We start from the raw sequence: 16,592 nt of genomic DNA, 5'->3' as shown, positions 1-16,592 counted from the left end.
AAAAAAACCAGCAGAGGAATAAGGAGAACAACAGCAGAATTTTGTCCTAATTAAGTCTTGCTTAGCATGATAAATCTATCACATAGAATCAGTTAAGGTCCTTGCCCTTAAGCATGGAAACTTGCAGACACTGAAAAAATCCTGTTTTTTAAATATGTATTCACGCAATTAAAAGAATTGGTGAGAACATTCAAGCTGTACCTATAATAATAATTAAAAAAAAGTCAAGTTGGAGTTGTTTTAATTTTAGATGCTATATTTTGAAATTTTAAAAATATCATACGATACTTTGTTGTAAAGTATTCAATATAATTATTTGCGATACCTCTGCAAGTGACACCATCTCCATAATATCCATAAGGACAGTGACCACATCGGAAGCTTCCATTTTGGCTTGATTTACAAGGGACCCCAGGAAAACAGAGTAAATCAGCACAAGTTAATACTTTAGCCATTGTTAATGCATCTGATTCCTGATCTGTGTCAAATACTTTTGGTGGGATAGTGATTCCAGTGAAAACAGATGGTAAATGGCTATCCTTTTGCTTGAGTGATGGGTGTTCAACTTCGTGGCTATTTTCTCTTTCTGAAACTTTGCTTGCTCGAGAAGTCACATTGCTGACATTTATTTTGTTCCTAAGCAATGAGTCTTTGCTAGTATCTAAATGGCTAGTTTCAGCTTCTATCTGTGTTCTCTTCTCAGGTAATACAGGATTGTTTCTTGAAGATTTGCTCATCACAGTGTTTGCTGAAGAGCTTTCTTCCATGCCAACCAGGTGACCATTAATGCCACTAAAGGTATGGTCAGTATTTCTGTCAGAAGCAGATTGCAGAAAAGTAGTTCTTTGAGTATTAAATGATTCCCAAGTTGGTTTTGTTTTTACTGTGGAAGCTGATGGGGTGCTACTGTTTATTTCCATAGCAATATAGTTTTTGGGACTACCAGTGGGACCAGGTATATTGCTTGTGGCATTAGGAACTCTGCTGATGGACAACAGTTGAAAACCTATAGAACATCAGAGAGAAGTTAAAGGGTGTAGAAACAGTGGCGACGCATAGGGAGTGCATGGGAGGGCATGTGTACCCCTTTAGAGTGCTGGTGCACCCCCTGACTCGCTGTGCTCCTTGCTTAAGTGATGGGCAAGGGGTGCAGGTGGGAGACCCGGTGCCCCCTCTGTGAGTGCCAGCTGGGGAGTGGGAGCACTGGATGAAGCGCCAGGCTGTGGGGGGACCCCCCCTCCCCCCCTGGTCAACGAGATTGGCCAAAAGGGAACCCCCCTCCCCCCCCCCCCCAGTCACTGACTGGTTGCTGAGGGGGGCACATTCCCCCCTTCCCCCCTGCGACTAAGGTGGCACCAGTTGCCCATGTATAGAAATATTACAAAACTTATTTTCTTCTGGGTATTTTTTACTAGACAAAATACATCCTGTCTGTAGGATATAGCAGTCTGTGTTTCTGGATTTTTTTATTCATACTTAAAAATATGCTCTATAGAATGTAAGCATGCTAAGCCTAAATAATGGCCTCTCAGAAGGTAAGTTCAGCTTATCACAAGGTCTCTCACAGCTCTGGAGCCAGAATAAGATGTTCTCTTTCCACTGTTCCCCTTACAAACACTCATATCAATATTGTTAAATGAGGAAACCAAGAAGAAAGCTATAGTATAACTGTTGTTGTGTATTTAATGTTCAAAAATTAATCAAGGTTATATTTTTGCTTTTTCTTCTACTTTGCTATTCTATTATACCAACTGGTCTGTGTCTTTGTCTGTATATTATTTGCTAGATTTGCAATATAAAATTGTCTCAGCATACCAATTATTTTTATAACCCATCAGAAACTTTAACAAGACCTATTGCAAAGCAACTGAATCTGGATATTGACTTAACTGAGGCAAAGTCCCATATAAGATTATATTTTTATCAGCAAGATTTAAATCTAAGAGGCAGAGCTATCACTTTAGCTTACAGATCTCTATAGCAGGCAGGTCTTGGTGTTATATTCATTAATGATTCAATCCACCAGGGTCTTGGTTATTGGCAGTAACACTATACACAGATGTTTTAAAATAGATTGCTGAACTAAATGAGTCCATCTGACTAAAATTGTTTGTGTGCTCCAATTTTGTATTTATATGCGTTTGTCTGTACGGTGACAAGGGTTTGTTAGATTCAAAATGACACTGAATAAGTTCTTTGCTTGTCTCACTAAGGCTAAAAACAGATGTCATCCTTAGAGTAGAATCAGCTGTGCCAGGATGTGTCCTGGCACAGCTGATTTGGTTCACTGGGTTGCCTATTGTCCTGAGTTGGTGTGCAGCAACATGTTAGGTATGCCAAGGAATCCCTGCTAGGGGATTCCCAGGGGTAGCTCTGTAAGATACCTGGTCAGGCACTTCCAGGGCTTCAGAGGCCTGATCCTGCAGAGGAAGTCCCTGGGCATGCAGGATCAGACCCCTGAAGCTCCAGGAATGCTTGCCCAGGGTAGCTGGAGAGTGTTGGCAGCTCTGGGCTGCCTGCACTCTCCCACCATAAAGCAAACAGATGTCAGCTGCAAAAAGCAGTACAAATATTTACCACCTGTTGTGGCCACAATTTTGGGCACTTGTTGTGCAACAATAGGCATGAACATCTGTTTGCTTCACCTTTGTGCCGCCATAAAAAATTTTTATGGCGGCACAAAGTCAACATCTGTTTCCTGTAATAGGTTTTCTGGGATGTGTCAATTGTTCTCTGTGGACTTTCAAAGCCCTTCAGTTAAATGAGATTACAGTTAAATTGCCCTAATGATTGAATATATATGTATATAATTATGTGTGTATACATACATACATGATATGTTATAAGACATTAATTTTAATATGGTATAAGAAAAGGATATATAAGTATTGCAAATTGAACCGTTTGTTCAAGGATTTAAATAATGTAGCTTGTGACATATCGTGTAATCCTGTATGTATACATACAATTTTGGTACTAAAATGGACTAAAATGGATAATCACAGAATTCCTGCAAAGACTTTTTAGTAACCATTTCACGTGTTTATAATGTGAGTCAGGGGTCGGCAACCTCTGGCATGCGTGCTGAGTGTGGCACGGGAAGCTGCTGCCAGTGACGGAGCCTGGGGCTGCTCCGAGCAGGGCTTGCAGTGTCCCAGCTGCCTGCTGGGAGCAGCCCTGGATCCTGGCTGGCAGCAGCTCCCCAGAGCTGGGGCTGCTGCAACCGAGAGGCTCCAAACAGCTGTGCCGGGCTCTGGCACCAGCTCTGCACCGGCACGTGCAGGTGCGCCTCGGAGCGGGTGGTGGGGGTGGGGCCTGAGGCAGCATAGCCCCGGTCTCTCTTCTGCTTCCGGCATGGAGGTGATGAGCCCGGAGCCCCCCACCCAAAGCCTCTGCCCCCCAGCCCAGGCTCTGTAGCTGCTGAAGCCCGGGCTGCTCTGAGCAGGACTTGCAGCGTCCCAGCTGCCTGCTGGAAGCAGCCCGGGATCCTGGCTGGCAGCAGCTCCATCCTGCCATGTACCCCTTGCCCTCATTTTGTTTTTCTGCCATGCCGGCACTCCGGCACCTTCCGAGGTAGGCATTATGGTGTTTTTCGGCACTCTGACCAAAAAACGTTGCCTACCCCTGATGTAAGTGTACATAAAGGCCTAGAACCTCAGCCACTCTGAGGGCTGTGCAACATGAATGGAAAGCCACCTTCTCAGCATCCACTGGCACCCTCTCTTTCTATCTCATCTGACAAGAAAAGTGACAGAAATATAATCATGGACATGCCTCTGTCTATAGACTGCAAGGTAGATTTTAGGGCTGTACGAAGCTTCGGTCCCTGATTCAATTCGGCAGAGATACGGCCCAATTCGGTGGCTGAATCTCCGAATCTGAATTGAATCAGAGGAACCTTTAATCTCTCTGCATTGAATCTGAACCCTTCGAATCAATTCAGAGACATTCAGAAAGATTTGGACATAGACACAGCTTTCAATGTTTTTTCTACATACCTCGAGGTAGCAGGTGGCTTGTGAATGATGCGATGCTGGGGTGCATGGAATGTCGCACAGAAGTGGGGGGTGCTCCCCAGTGTGCTTGGCAGCAGACCCATAAGTGGACCAGAAGCACTTCCAGTCCACTTCCGGGTCCGCCGGAGAGTGCACAGGGGGGGCTCAGTGACTGGTGCCTCCTGGTTTTGTTGTGGGGGGAGGGTCTAGCGCACTCCCCGGCCGATGCAGAAGTGGATCAGAAGTACTTTCAGTTCACTTCTGGGTCTGCTACCAAGCACATGGAGGGCCCCCCTGCACTCCTGTGGGATGCTCCATCTGCCCCAGCATCGAAGCAATCATAAGATGGGCTGGTACCTCAAGGTATGTAGAAAAAACATTTAAAGCTGTGTTTATGTCCGAATTGCTGATTCTCTGAATCAGCATTGAATCGGGGACAGTGATCCAAATCAATTAATCAAATCACTGTCCACGATTCAGGCCAAATCAGAATTGAATAGGGCCTGCCTCACACAGCCCTAGTAGATTTGCACTGTATAGACTAACTGTAGCAGATTACACCCCCCCCCCCACACACACTAATCTACCCTGCCTTCTGCTTGACTTCAGACTAACACAGCTAGCAATGACTCTTATGTCTATAAACATGTACAGTAATACAGGGGCTCTGCTGACAGATAAATTTCATCTAGTTATGCCTGTTACAAGCAGATCTAAACTGCAAATAAGGCAGTGTAGATGGCCTGGGTTTATGTCTGACTAAAGATGTATGCCTACACTTGGCTATCTAGGTTTGGAGACCCCAAACATGGTACTAGGTAGCGCGTTCAGGGCCATTCAGGTATACCCCTAAATCAGGGATGGGCAAAATCTGGCCTGCAGGCTGGATGCGGCCCACCAAGCCATTCTGCCTGGCCTGCAGGGCCCCTAAAAATTTTAGAAAATAAATATTAATCTGCCCCTGGCTGCCTGTCATGCAGCCCTTGATGGATTGCCAAAACCCAGTAAGTGGCCCGCCACCCAAAATAATTGCCCGCCCCTGCCATAAACTGTCTATTATGCTTCATTTGCAAATGTGGACACATGTGCAGCACATAGGGGTGGGCATGCAAGACGTATCTTTTGCCAGTACTCCTAGGCTCACTCCATGAACATATGGGCAGAGTCTATCTGTCAGAACAGTACTGAGCTAGCTCTGTCTTATTGTAGGGACTCTCCAGAAGTATAAAAATGCAGCTCAGCCAGCCCTAAGAATCTGGCCTGAATTCTTGTAGAGTAAATACACTGTAATTATTAAATTTCAACTGCTGAAATACAATTTCATGAAGAATTCTCTGGGTTTTTTTTATTTCTTTGACAGAGAGCATTTCTTCTTTCCCAGAACATTTTAGAACAATAAAGACATTAAAGGGAAATTTCATGAGAATGCAGACTGAATAGATACACAGTAACAAATGCCAGAGAGTTTTTGAGATTGGAATTTGAGGTTTGTGCATAATATTCTTCATCTATCTATTAAGCTTAATGGCACTAAAATGGTCCTCAGTATAATGCCATAAGCCCTGGCTTATCTCACAAAACAGATGTCCCTAGTCCCATGTTACCTATTTTATGGCAGTCATAAATACAAAATCCAACAAAAATATCACTTGTCACAATACCAGTGAGGTGCCTTCACTAACTTAAGAGATGGGTTTATACTGCCATTTTGGTGTGTTTTGGGGGGTCATGGATAAGTGTAGCTCAAATAATGAATACACTGAGTTTTCTTTTAAAAATTAATATGAGTTTCATAAAACTGAGTGTAATCTTTACTTGCCAGTTATGTTCTCATCAGCATGTTCATTAGAAATTCTATTTTCTTCATGAAATATATACTCTTCACCTTCACTCCTTCCAGTTTCTTCAATGTCATCCTTTCTTTCATTATAAATGTCTTCAAAGCCTTCTGGAATGAAAAGATATGAAAAATCTATCACTTGCTAGTTTTATTTCATTTGCAAATGAAACATTAGCAGAATTAAAATTTTAGTAAACTCAAAAGATGGGCAGCTCAGATAAATGGTAATATATATATAACCTGAGCTTGAATATCAAAGTTTGAATGATAAAATACTTGCATAAGAGCATACCAAATTTCTTTGCCAGTACCTTAGCAAATAGCCCTTTTGATTTTATTAGATATTATTGGATTGTTTTGAAAAGTATTAGGGCATTTTGCCAAAAAATGCACATGGTAACAAAACCATTACATGCTTATGGTAACTATCTATCCTAGTTCTATAATACTAAATATCTGCCAAATATTGACAGATTCATAGATTCATAAATGTTAGGGGCTCGAAGGGACCTCACGAGATCATCAGGTGCAGCCCCCGCTGCACTTGTGCAGGAAAGACTGCTGGGGTCAGATGACCCCAGCAAGGTGCATCTCAAGTCGTTTTTTAAAGATCTCCAAGGTAGATGATAGTACCACCTCTGGTGGGAGTCTGTTCCAGATCCTAGGCACTCAAATCATAAAGACTTTTCTCCGTATGTCCAATCTGAAGTGATCTTCAAGTAGTTTGTGTCCTTTGTTTCTTGTCTTCCCCTGAGGTGCCTTGGTGAACATATGCTCCCCCAGGTCCTGCTATACGCCCCTTATATACTTATAGGCTGCCACCAAGTCCCCTCTAAGTCATCTTTTCTCCAGAGTGAACATTCCCCCAAATCTTTTATCCTCTCCTCATATGACCTTTTTTCTATAAATCTTTAGATATATAGATTTATACAGATCTATCTTTCTATAGATCCTTTTTTCTATACATATGAGGAAATGTACAGTTCAGATCTTCAGCTGGTATAAACTACTATAGTTTCAGTGCCATCTATGGAGCTACTTCAATTTGCACCAAGGACCTGTTGTCTATGGTCATATAACAGCAAATGAAATATAACTCTCTGCTTGCTCTATGACTAATAACCATGCATTTTGATGAAAATGCAGGAAAGTAGAAAAGACTTATTTTTACAGTTCTCTTTAAGTTACTGTCAGAAATCTAATCTGAATTAAAGCCAGGTGATTACAGCCTGATGGAAAAATATAATGTTACCATAACATATCTTCCCATCTCCTTGTAGACCTTTCGGGCATGGAGCACAATTAAAGGAACCAAAGGTATTGTAGCAAAATACTCCAGGGAAACAAGGGTTGGATGCACATTCATTCACATCTTCTTGGCAATTTCTACCTAATTTGAAACACAGATGTTTACAGTTCATGCTACTTTAACATTGGTTGCAAATTTATAAAAATGAAGTAGATTTATATGGACAGTAAACTCCAAAACAAATTCCATATATGTGTGTGTGTGTGTGTGTGTGTGTGTGTGTGTAAGCATAAACTATATAAACTCTATGGGCCTATCATTAACAATTTTTCCATAGTTTACTGAATATTTTCCTTATTCCAGGAATTGAAAAGGAAGGAGATTTGTGGGCTACACTCTAGCAAAGTACTCAAGCATGTGCTTGTTTTAAAGCATAGCATACGAGTCATGCTCCTCTGTTTAACAGTATTGTTGAACTGAAGTCTCAGAAAGAAAATACATGAAGTTTGCTTTTAACAGATGTTATCTGTCTGAGCAAGGATCTACATTCTCTGTTTATCAAAAAGGAAAAGAAAAATGTTTTATTTGACAAATAGAAAAAAAGAACAAAAGATAAACAAAAATATATTCCCAAATGTTCTGCTGATCCTTTTTAAAGAGGGATAGGAGGGAGGTGATTCCAAGCATAGCCACAGGCCTTGCTCCATGGATTTAACTGCAAAGCTAAAGAACACCTCTCCCTACAGAGGCACTGAGGGTCCTTGAACCATGGAATTTTAGCACCAGTTGAAATGCAATTGCTCTACTCATTCAGGGGCTTCTGTGGCTCCTAGGTTCTCTTAAATCCTTTCATTTCCTGTGTTGTTGATGCTCAGGTGATGAGTATGCTGGTTTCAGGCCAAACTCTACCCTCAGTTACAATCATGCTATCCCACTGACTTCAGTGAGCTTCTGTAGGTTTAAATGAGGGAAGAATCCAGCACTTAATATTTGGAAAACATGATAGCAACTGAGGCAGAGAAGGAAATGCAAATCCAGTATTTATTGTCTTCAGTCTGAAGTAGCCTGCAAACAATTACTGATGTAAAAACATTATGTTTTGGAATTGTAAAATGAATTAACTAGGATAAGAGATAATAGTTCTAAAGATGGAAAGAAAATTAGAAATGGTAATTTACCACTTAATGAGTAAAATAATAATTTACCCTGTAGCTCAGGTGTGCATTCACAGTGATAGCTGTTTATTCCATCAACGCATCTCCCAATACCACATGGATTAGATTTACAGTCATCAATGTTCACTTGGCACAGATTACCTTCGAACCCAGGCAGACACGCACACACATATTTCCCACTTCCAGGTGGGAAATTAATGTTTGTTACACATGAACCATCATTTAAGCAATCACATGATTTCACATTGACCTACAAGATAAACCAAATAAAGCTAATTATCACTTGGCAACTAGTAATGACTTTTGCAAGATGTAATTTACTGGTTATGAATTAGTGGGGGTAATTTGACTGTCAATACCTCTATTATCACTTTAGTCTTAGCATTGCAATCATCCGTCAAAGCAAGTGTAAATTTCTGTGGAATCTTTGCTGCAACTTTCCAGATAAGGAGTCCCGAAGGGGATAGGTTGGCACCATCAGGGCCAGAATCCAATGTGAAAAGGACAGCAGAGCCTTCTGGATCTGAAGCCAAAAACTGGTACACAAAATTCTCCCCATAAAACGTTTGCAGCATACCTTGCATAGTTTGAAGTTGAGGAGGCTGGTTGTCTGCAAAAAAAACAGACATTTAGTCTTTTTACAAATATGAAAAAGATAAGTCTTTATTAAAGAGTCTATTCCTTTATGATGAATACAATGGATTAATCTAAACTTCAATGACACTTAAATGGCACTGCAAAGAAAAAATCCTTTTATATTCATAACTTTATAGATTTCATAGACATTAGGGCTGGAAAGGACCTTGGAAGATCATTGAGTCCAGCCCCCCACCCCAGGGGCAGGAAGTCAGCTGGGGTCATAGGATCCCATCAAGATAAGCATCCAATTTTCTCTTAAAGGTGTTCAAAGTAGGTGCTTGAACCACCTCCAATGGCAGGCTATTCCAGACTGTGGGGGCTTGGACAGTAAAGAAATTCTTCCTTATGTCCAGCCTGAAACCATCTTGCAGGAGTTTATAAACATTCGACCTTGTTGTCCCTTGGGGCACTCTGGTGAACAAACATTCCCCCAGATACTGGTGGTCACCCCTGATAAACTTATAGGTGCCCAGCAGATCACCCCTAAGCCTGCACTTTTCCAGGCTGAAGAGTCCCATAGCTCTCAGCCTGTTGTCATAAGGTCTGTTTTCCTGACCTCTGATCATGCGTGTGGCTCTTCTCTGGACTCTCTCAAACTTCTCCACATCCTTTTTGAATTGTGGAGCCCAAAACTGGGCGCAGTACTCCAGCTGCGGCCTCACCAAGGCCGAGTACAATGGGAGAATGACGTCCTGGGATTTGCTTGAGAAGCATCTATGGATGCAAGCCAGAGTTATGCTCGCTTTACTAGCCGCAGCATCACATTGAAGGCTCATGTTCATCTTGTGGTCAATCATGACCCCCAAGTCCCTTTCATCCGTAGTGTTAGCTAGTGTAGCACTGCTGAGCCTATAAGGATGCTGCAGTTTTTTCCTCCCAAGGTGGAGAACCTTGCATTTTTTGGTGTTAAACACCATCAGGTTCTCATCCGCCGATTTCCTGAGCCTGTTGAGGTCAGCCTGGATCACTCTCCTGTCCTTAGGTGCGGATGCTTTACCCCAAAGTTTGGTATCATCGGCGAACTTGGCCAGTCCGCTTCTGACTCCAATGTCTACATCATTAATGAAGATGTTGAATAATACAGGTCCAAGGACAGAGCCTTGGGGGACCCCACTGGTCACAGGGCACCAGCATGATTGACTTCCATCAACCATCACCCTCTGAGTCTGACCACAAAGCCAATTCCCAAGCCAGCAGATCTTGATGGACCTGAGGCTGCAGTTGGCCAGTTTTGCCAAGAGGTGATCATGGGATACCAGATCAAAGGCTTTTTTAAAGTCAAGATATACGACATCCATCTCCTCTCCCTTGTTCAGGTGATAGGTCACCTGGTCATAAAAGGAAATAAGATTGGTCAAGCAAGACCTACCCGCAACAAACCCATGCTTGTTATCCCTCAGGATGTTGCCATCAGCCAGTCTGTTAAGAATGGCCTCTTTGATAATCTTTTCTAAGACCTTGCCCAGGATAGAGGTCAGGCTGATGGGCCTGTAGTTTGCCAGGTCCACTTTCCTCCCTTTCTTGAAGATAGGCACCACACTGGCCTTCTTCCAGTCTTCGGGCACTTCACCAGAGCACCAGGAGTTCTCCAAGATATGTGCCAGGGGCTGAGCTATGATGCTAGCCAGATCCTTGAGTGCCCTGGGGTGCAAATTGTCAGGGCCGGCTGACTTGAAGGTGTTCAAGTCCTTCATGAGGTCAGCACTGATGGAGGGCAAGGAATCTCCCTCACTCGGGCCTCCCTGTCCTGTGATGGGCATAGGTGTCCTGTGGGACTGGTGAAAGACCGATCCAAAGTACCCATTTAGTAGATTGGCTTTTTCCTGGGCGGCAGTCATCAGTTGTCCCATCTGGTTTAGCAGGGGTCCAAAGTTGCCCTTGCTTTTCCTCCGGTTTAGAAGAACTCACTGAGGCTGCGTGCACAAATGCAACTAATCTGGGAAAATTCTCCTAGGTTTGTTATCCTGGTAAAGAAATTTATCCAGTGACTCATGTACAGACATTTGAATGCTAAGGCCCTGAAGAGTGGAAAGCTTGCAGTGCTGACATCATGCAGCCGGGGAGGACAGGGGGACAGGGGAATGGAGGTAGCTGTGCATACATCTCCATATGTTCTGCAGGCTCCCTTGGTGTACCTGGCAACAGATGACAGCAGTGTATAGGGTATCTATGATTGGCTGACCCACACTGCCTATGGTCAGCCTGCGTTTCCAAACAGCACAATGTGGGAATTGTGAAGGGGGGGGTGTTTGCTCCCTGCTGGACCAGTAGAACTGAGTAAGTGACATAAGGCATTTTAGACGTGTGTGATGCAGTGCTGGGCACTTGTGAAAGCACCTGGTGCTGTCTCATGCATTTACATAAATGGCAAAATGCATATCAGCACTGAGAAAATGGCAGCGGTGTGCTTTTGAACTAACACACCAAAGGTGCCCATAGTGTTTCCCAGGGTGGGGGGAGAGGATAAAGGGGTGCTGGAAGGCCATGTTCTCTTCTGAAAGAAGCTACAGTATTACAGACATTTGCTGTCCCCAGAGAAACTCTCCTGGGAATGATTAAACCCTGGTTGTTCCAAAGTTTTTTTTCTCCTGGAATAGCCTTTTTCACTTGAGGAGAAAAAGCCTGAACTTCTGTATGGCCATGGTTCTCCTGGGACAGTAGTGATACTCCCAGAAGAAACTGAATGTCTGTAAAAGGCCTGTATTACTACATAAAAAAATCCCAAAGCTACTAGGCCACCTGGAAATAGGTTATGATTCTGTCTGAGTGCATGCATACGTGATATATATTTGAATGTGTGTGATATGTGTTTGAATGCAGTACTCAGATAAAATTGATACTGGGTATTGGGTTGTAAAGTCATTTTTATAAGGAGGCTCTGGAACTAATTGGAACTTACTTTCAGCAACTGACCAAGTTAACTTTGAAATGTCAGGTCTGCAGAGTAAGCAGGGGCTGGTAGGATTTGTATCTCCTTCTCCAAAACAAAGTCCATCTATGTTGCATGTTTTTTCCTTAAGAGAGACAACAATGTAATTCTTCAAAGCTTTAGAATTTTCTCTCAGTTTTCAAACAATAGAACTTTATGTACTATTAAAATGTCAGTTAAAACATGACCGGCTCTACTCAATCTGTGTTTTATAGATAATTTACTTACTAGTATTCTAGTTTTTTGGTGGGAATGATATTGAGAATAAAGTTTTCAAATCTGCCTCAACCAAGCCTCTAAGCTTTTGCTCATGGTTTTTGTGCATGCAAAAGGTCAGGAAATATGACTTACAAGGCAAATTTGAAAGAACTAGAATTGTTTAGTCTGGAGAAAAGAAAGCAAAGGATGATCTGATAACAAGCTTCAAGTACCTGAAGAATGATTATAAAGAAGATAGACAGAGACTATTCACTGTGGCTGCAGGGAACAAGACAAAAAGCAATGGTCTGAAACTGCAGCCAGGGAAATTTACAGTGGATATTGGGCAGAATTTTCTTATTACAAAGGTAGCTAGCCAACAGGGCTATGCAAAACAACACCATTCTGCTTCGACATCTGTTTCGATGGAATAGTGTTTTGTTTTGAGTTCAGTTTAGTTTCAAAAGCACTGTTCCGTTCCGTTTCATTTAGTTGAAACACTTTTGCTGTTTTGCCCACTGGCTATAATGGGGAAGCACAAAACTGGAGGAGGAGCAGCCTCCTGTGATTGCAGGCAGATCGGGGCCTGCACCCCAGGGAGAAGTCTGGCAGAGCCCTGCAGCCCTCCTGGAGGTGCAGGCGGAAGGCTGCCTCCTGGGACTGGTGCTGGGAGCTGATCTGGTGGAGGGAGGCAGAGCACAGTCCTGGTGCTGCGCTCCACTTCTCCCCCAGCGGGATCAGTTCCACAAGGCTACAAGTGCCTGGAAACGGAGCCCAGTGGAGCAGAGGGAGTGGAGGCCTGCGGCTGTGCCCCGCCTCCCTCCACCAGGCTTGGTTCCCAGGTGCTTGCAGCCCAGTGGAGGGGGGCAGGGTGAAGCCCTGGGGCTGCTCCCCCCGCCTCCACTGGGTTCGGTTCCCAGGTGCTTGTAGCCGGGCGGAGGGAGGCAGGGTGTAGCTCCAGGGATGCACTCCACTCGCCTCCACCAGGCTGTTCCCAGGCGCTTCCAGCCTTGAAACTGCTTGAGCCCCCCCAGAAACTTTCGAAACATTTCGACTGGCCTTATTTCATTTCGAGGCTGTTTTGAAGCCCTTCATTTTGTTTCAGTTTTGCTGTTTTGAGCTCGAAATGAGTTGAAACTGCGTCGAAATGAAACAGCCGGTGAAGGTTCGCACAGTCCTAGTAGCCAATGGAACAGGCTACTAAGAGAGATTGTGGCATCTCTCTCTGTGCAAGTTTTTAAAGCAGGTTAGGCAGACACTTGACTGGAATGGTTCAGACAGGAATGATGCAGCTTTGAGCAGTGGGTTGGACCAGATGACCTCCTGAGGGCCCTACTTTTCTATTATTCTATGAAAATGCCCACTGGATACAAGAAAAGCAGGCTATACACTCTAACAGGCCACATAAGTAAAATTATTGATTACCAAGAATTCAGACAATCTTCATATTATTACCCAAAGATGCACATTTTCAATATAAAAATAATTAATAAAGAAACAGATACCTTTAATGTACATAACCCATCTGTCCTCAGGTCACATATTTGACAAGCTCCATCAAATAATGTCATTATTTTTGGGTTGCTATAAGTGAATCCATCATTAGAAATCTGTAAATGTATAGTAGTAGTGCAGTAAGTTATAAGATATTTTTGGTAAAGGATTCTGTTTGCACATGGCAGCATATAAAACAATTTTCATAATAATTATTTCTTTAAGTTTAATGTTAAAAAGTGTTGTGGGTACCTTAATCTGCCACCTTGCAATGGGTTTCTCATTAACCAGATCCATGACATCAGATCGCTGACCATCAGTTGGTAGTTGGCAAACAACAGTCCCCGTGTTTTGGAAGGCAGCTGGCATAAATACAGGGTCTCCAAAGATCCATTTGCTATGGCTGTACTAAATTAAAGGAGGAAAAATCCAGTTTCAGTTCAAGGTATTCTGAAAACACCCTTATAATGGAGAAAATATGTATTGTATGCTATGGTATAAAGAACTCTAAAACATCTTTTATGAGCTACTTTGGAATGTACCATGTTTTATAATTTACTTAAGAATATAGTTCAGCTGAACTCTTTTATGCCTAATTAGAAGTGCTAATTTGGAACTGTAGGCACAAACTCATCCCTGCAGTGTAGTCATTTTACACTGCATTGCCAAAGGATAATGGCCCTAAACCTGGGGTAACTGGCCATGAGAAGATCATGCTAGCAGGGGGCATTCTCTAGTCGATATACTGGGTGTGGGGGGGGAGGGGTAATACATATGAAGATTCTTACAACTAGATTAACAGGTGTCTTATAACATATCATGTATGTATGTATATATACACACACAATTATATACATATATATTCATTAGATACATTACAGGACTTTATATATGTATATCTAATTAGGTAAACTGAAAAAGATGACCCATGGTATATCCAAATTACTCTAAAGGTTTTCTTTCCTTTTCCAGGGGAGAAGACCTTTTTTTTTTGTTTCTGTTCTCACAATAATATTAGAATCCCATAAAAATGTAATCTTTTATCAAATATAATTTCACTATTTAGGCAGCCATGCTTTTTCTGCCAAGACTGTCTATGTAAACATCAAATGGAAGTTAAATTGATCTGGTAATTTTTTAACTGCCTATTTTCACATGTGAATAGTTTTGGTTCAGATATTAAGAATTTCTTTTTCTTTCTTCTCTTCCTTTAAAAAAAAACAAAAACTAAATGAGCAAGAAGGTATTTACCTATAATTGTATTGAAGGAAAAATCAATGGAAATATTGATTTGAATATAATATTCATAATATTTAACCTCAGAACCTGTGAAACGTGAAACAGCCATTTTCCCTAGTAGTCTTTTGTTACTAACCTTGGGGATTTCCAGGTATTCATGTCTTATAGAAACATACTGAAATTTAAAAAAAATGATAATTAAAAGGTCAAGTGTCTAGGGCTTTGCAAAGTTTCGATAGCTGATTTGACTTGGAGGAGATTCAGCCTGATTCGGTGACTGAATCTCTGAATCTAAATTGAATCAGGAAACAAATTAAAAGCTCTGAATCATATCAGAAGCCTCCAAATCAATTCAGAAAAGATTCGGCCCAATTCAGAGATCTGGCCATAAACTAAACAGGCAGCAGTCCTCATCAGGCTGGAAACAGCTGCCTCCAGCTGGTAAGTCTGTGGTGGGCAGAGGGGGGAGGGAAAGGGTGTGGGGGAGAGAGGGATTTGGGGCTGGGACAAATTGCCCAGCCGGGGTGTGGGTCACGGGATTCGGAGAGGTGGGACACAACAGATTTGGCAGCTGTGTCCAGTGTGGTGTGAACTGCTGCCCATTTTTAGTCTGTGGACAAATCTCTGAAGCAGCACTGAATCTTCGGATCTGATTCGGCCAGACTGAATCAGGACAGTGATTTGAATCTCCAAGTCAAATCACTGTCCCTCTAAACTAGTCCAATCCAAATCTGAAGCGAATACTTGCCACTTTGTACAGGCCTACTATTCAGACAAAGCATTTTCCAAACATTGCATGAATGCATGTGCAGCTATGTACAAACCTGACTGAATCTTCTTCTGTATTTGGCTTCATTTGGCTAAACTTTTTCATCTCCCACATAATCTGAATAGATTTTGCTATTCAATCTGTGTAATGATAGACTTGCTGGCCATGTTTGCCACCCTCACAACTCCTGGGCCAAAGTAAAGGCTGATGCCTTCCCAGAAGTGCCCTGCTGGGGCTTGGCGTGTGGAATGTTCTATTGTATATATTTTCCATTAAAAACTGTCTCCTAAAATGATCCTTCTCTGATGCATGGAGTGAAGAGATCTGTCCCAAGCCACTTCAGGGCTGAATCTAATGTACGAGTTTTACACAGCTGTAATTCTTCTTACATTAGTGTGTTAGCCTTGATTTACAGCAGTGTAATTATAAGTAACATACATCTCTAAAAGTAAAACATTTCAGTACTTGATATTTTCTGCTTCCTCATCGAATTCTGTCCTGTGCAGATAGTAACAGTGCTACTCATTTTCTGACTTGGCTCCATTCAGTGATAGGATTGTCAATAAAAGTGATTTACCATAAAGTTTTTGTAGTTGGTAACCAAGTGTGCAACCACAGCGAGTGTTATAACAGAAAACCTTGCCAAGAGATGAAAGCGAGACATTTCAAACTGTGATAAGCGAACTCCCAATAATTGCATCACTGGAAGCTTGATCTGTAGGGCTTTTAACCTAATGGAGTATAAATTTACTCTCAACTTTCTCATTTCAACCCAACTTGCAGATGTGTGGATCCATGTTGTGCACAAGAAAAATCAATAGCCTGCATTGTCTAATCTGTCAAAATAATCTTAGCAACTGCAGGAACTAGTCGAGTAAAGGTTTCTTGCCTCAATAATGAAAGTTTCCTGCTGAACGCACTACAAACAAAAACCTACATAAATAAAAAGGAATTTTACTTTGGGGCTTAGTTTTTTATCCAAGGTCAAGAGGCTAATTCTTAATTGCATCTTAAATTATTTAGGGTTTTCAATATCTGTAAATTAATCAGCTCTTTTAGACAAAG

General features: G+C 42.2%; 1 protein-coding gene across 7 annotated transcripts in view; it reads right to left on the bottom strand.

The window, feature by feature from the left end:
• Positions 1-16,592, bottom strand: part of VWDE (von Willebrand factor D and EGF domains) — a 69,109-nt gene that overhangs the window by 11,980 nt on the left and 40,537 nt on the right. For 5 of the 7 annotated variants that reach the window (XM_019497987.2, XM_019497990.2, XM_019497988.2 and 2 more), the window contains 8 exons: positions 13,772-13,927; positions 13,531-13,635; positions 11,798-11,912; positions 8,619-8,869; positions 8,290-8,509; positions 7,088-7,225; positions 5,815-5,943; positions 326-1,006 (listed from right to left, as the gene is read on the bottom strand). In XM_019497987.2, coding sequence (XP_019353532.1) covers positions 326-1,006; positions 5,815-5,943; positions 7,088-7,225; positions 8,290-8,509; positions 8,619-8,869; positions 11,798-11,912; positions 13,531-13,635; positions 13,772-13,927 — 1,795 coding nt within the window. The remainder of the gene's footprint in view (positions 1-325; positions 1,007-5,814; positions 5,944-7,087; positions 7,226-8,289; positions 8,510-8,618; positions 8,870-11,797; positions 11,913-13,530; positions 13,636-13,771; positions 13,928-16,592) is intronic. The other 2 variants (XM_019497989.2, XM_019497993.2) reach the window with 2 other exon arrangements.

The sequence above is a fragment of the Alligator mississippiensis genome, chromosome 5 (assembly GCF_030867095.1).
Source record: "Alligator mississippiensis isolate rAllMis1 chromosome 5, rAllMis1, whole genome shotgun sequence".
NCBI classification, from domain to species: Eukaryota; Metazoa; Chordata; order Crocodylia; family Alligatoridae; genus Alligator; species Alligator mississippiensis.
Note: the sequence above shows the minus strand (reverse complement) of the source record. Positions and strands in the feature narration are given on the sequence as shown.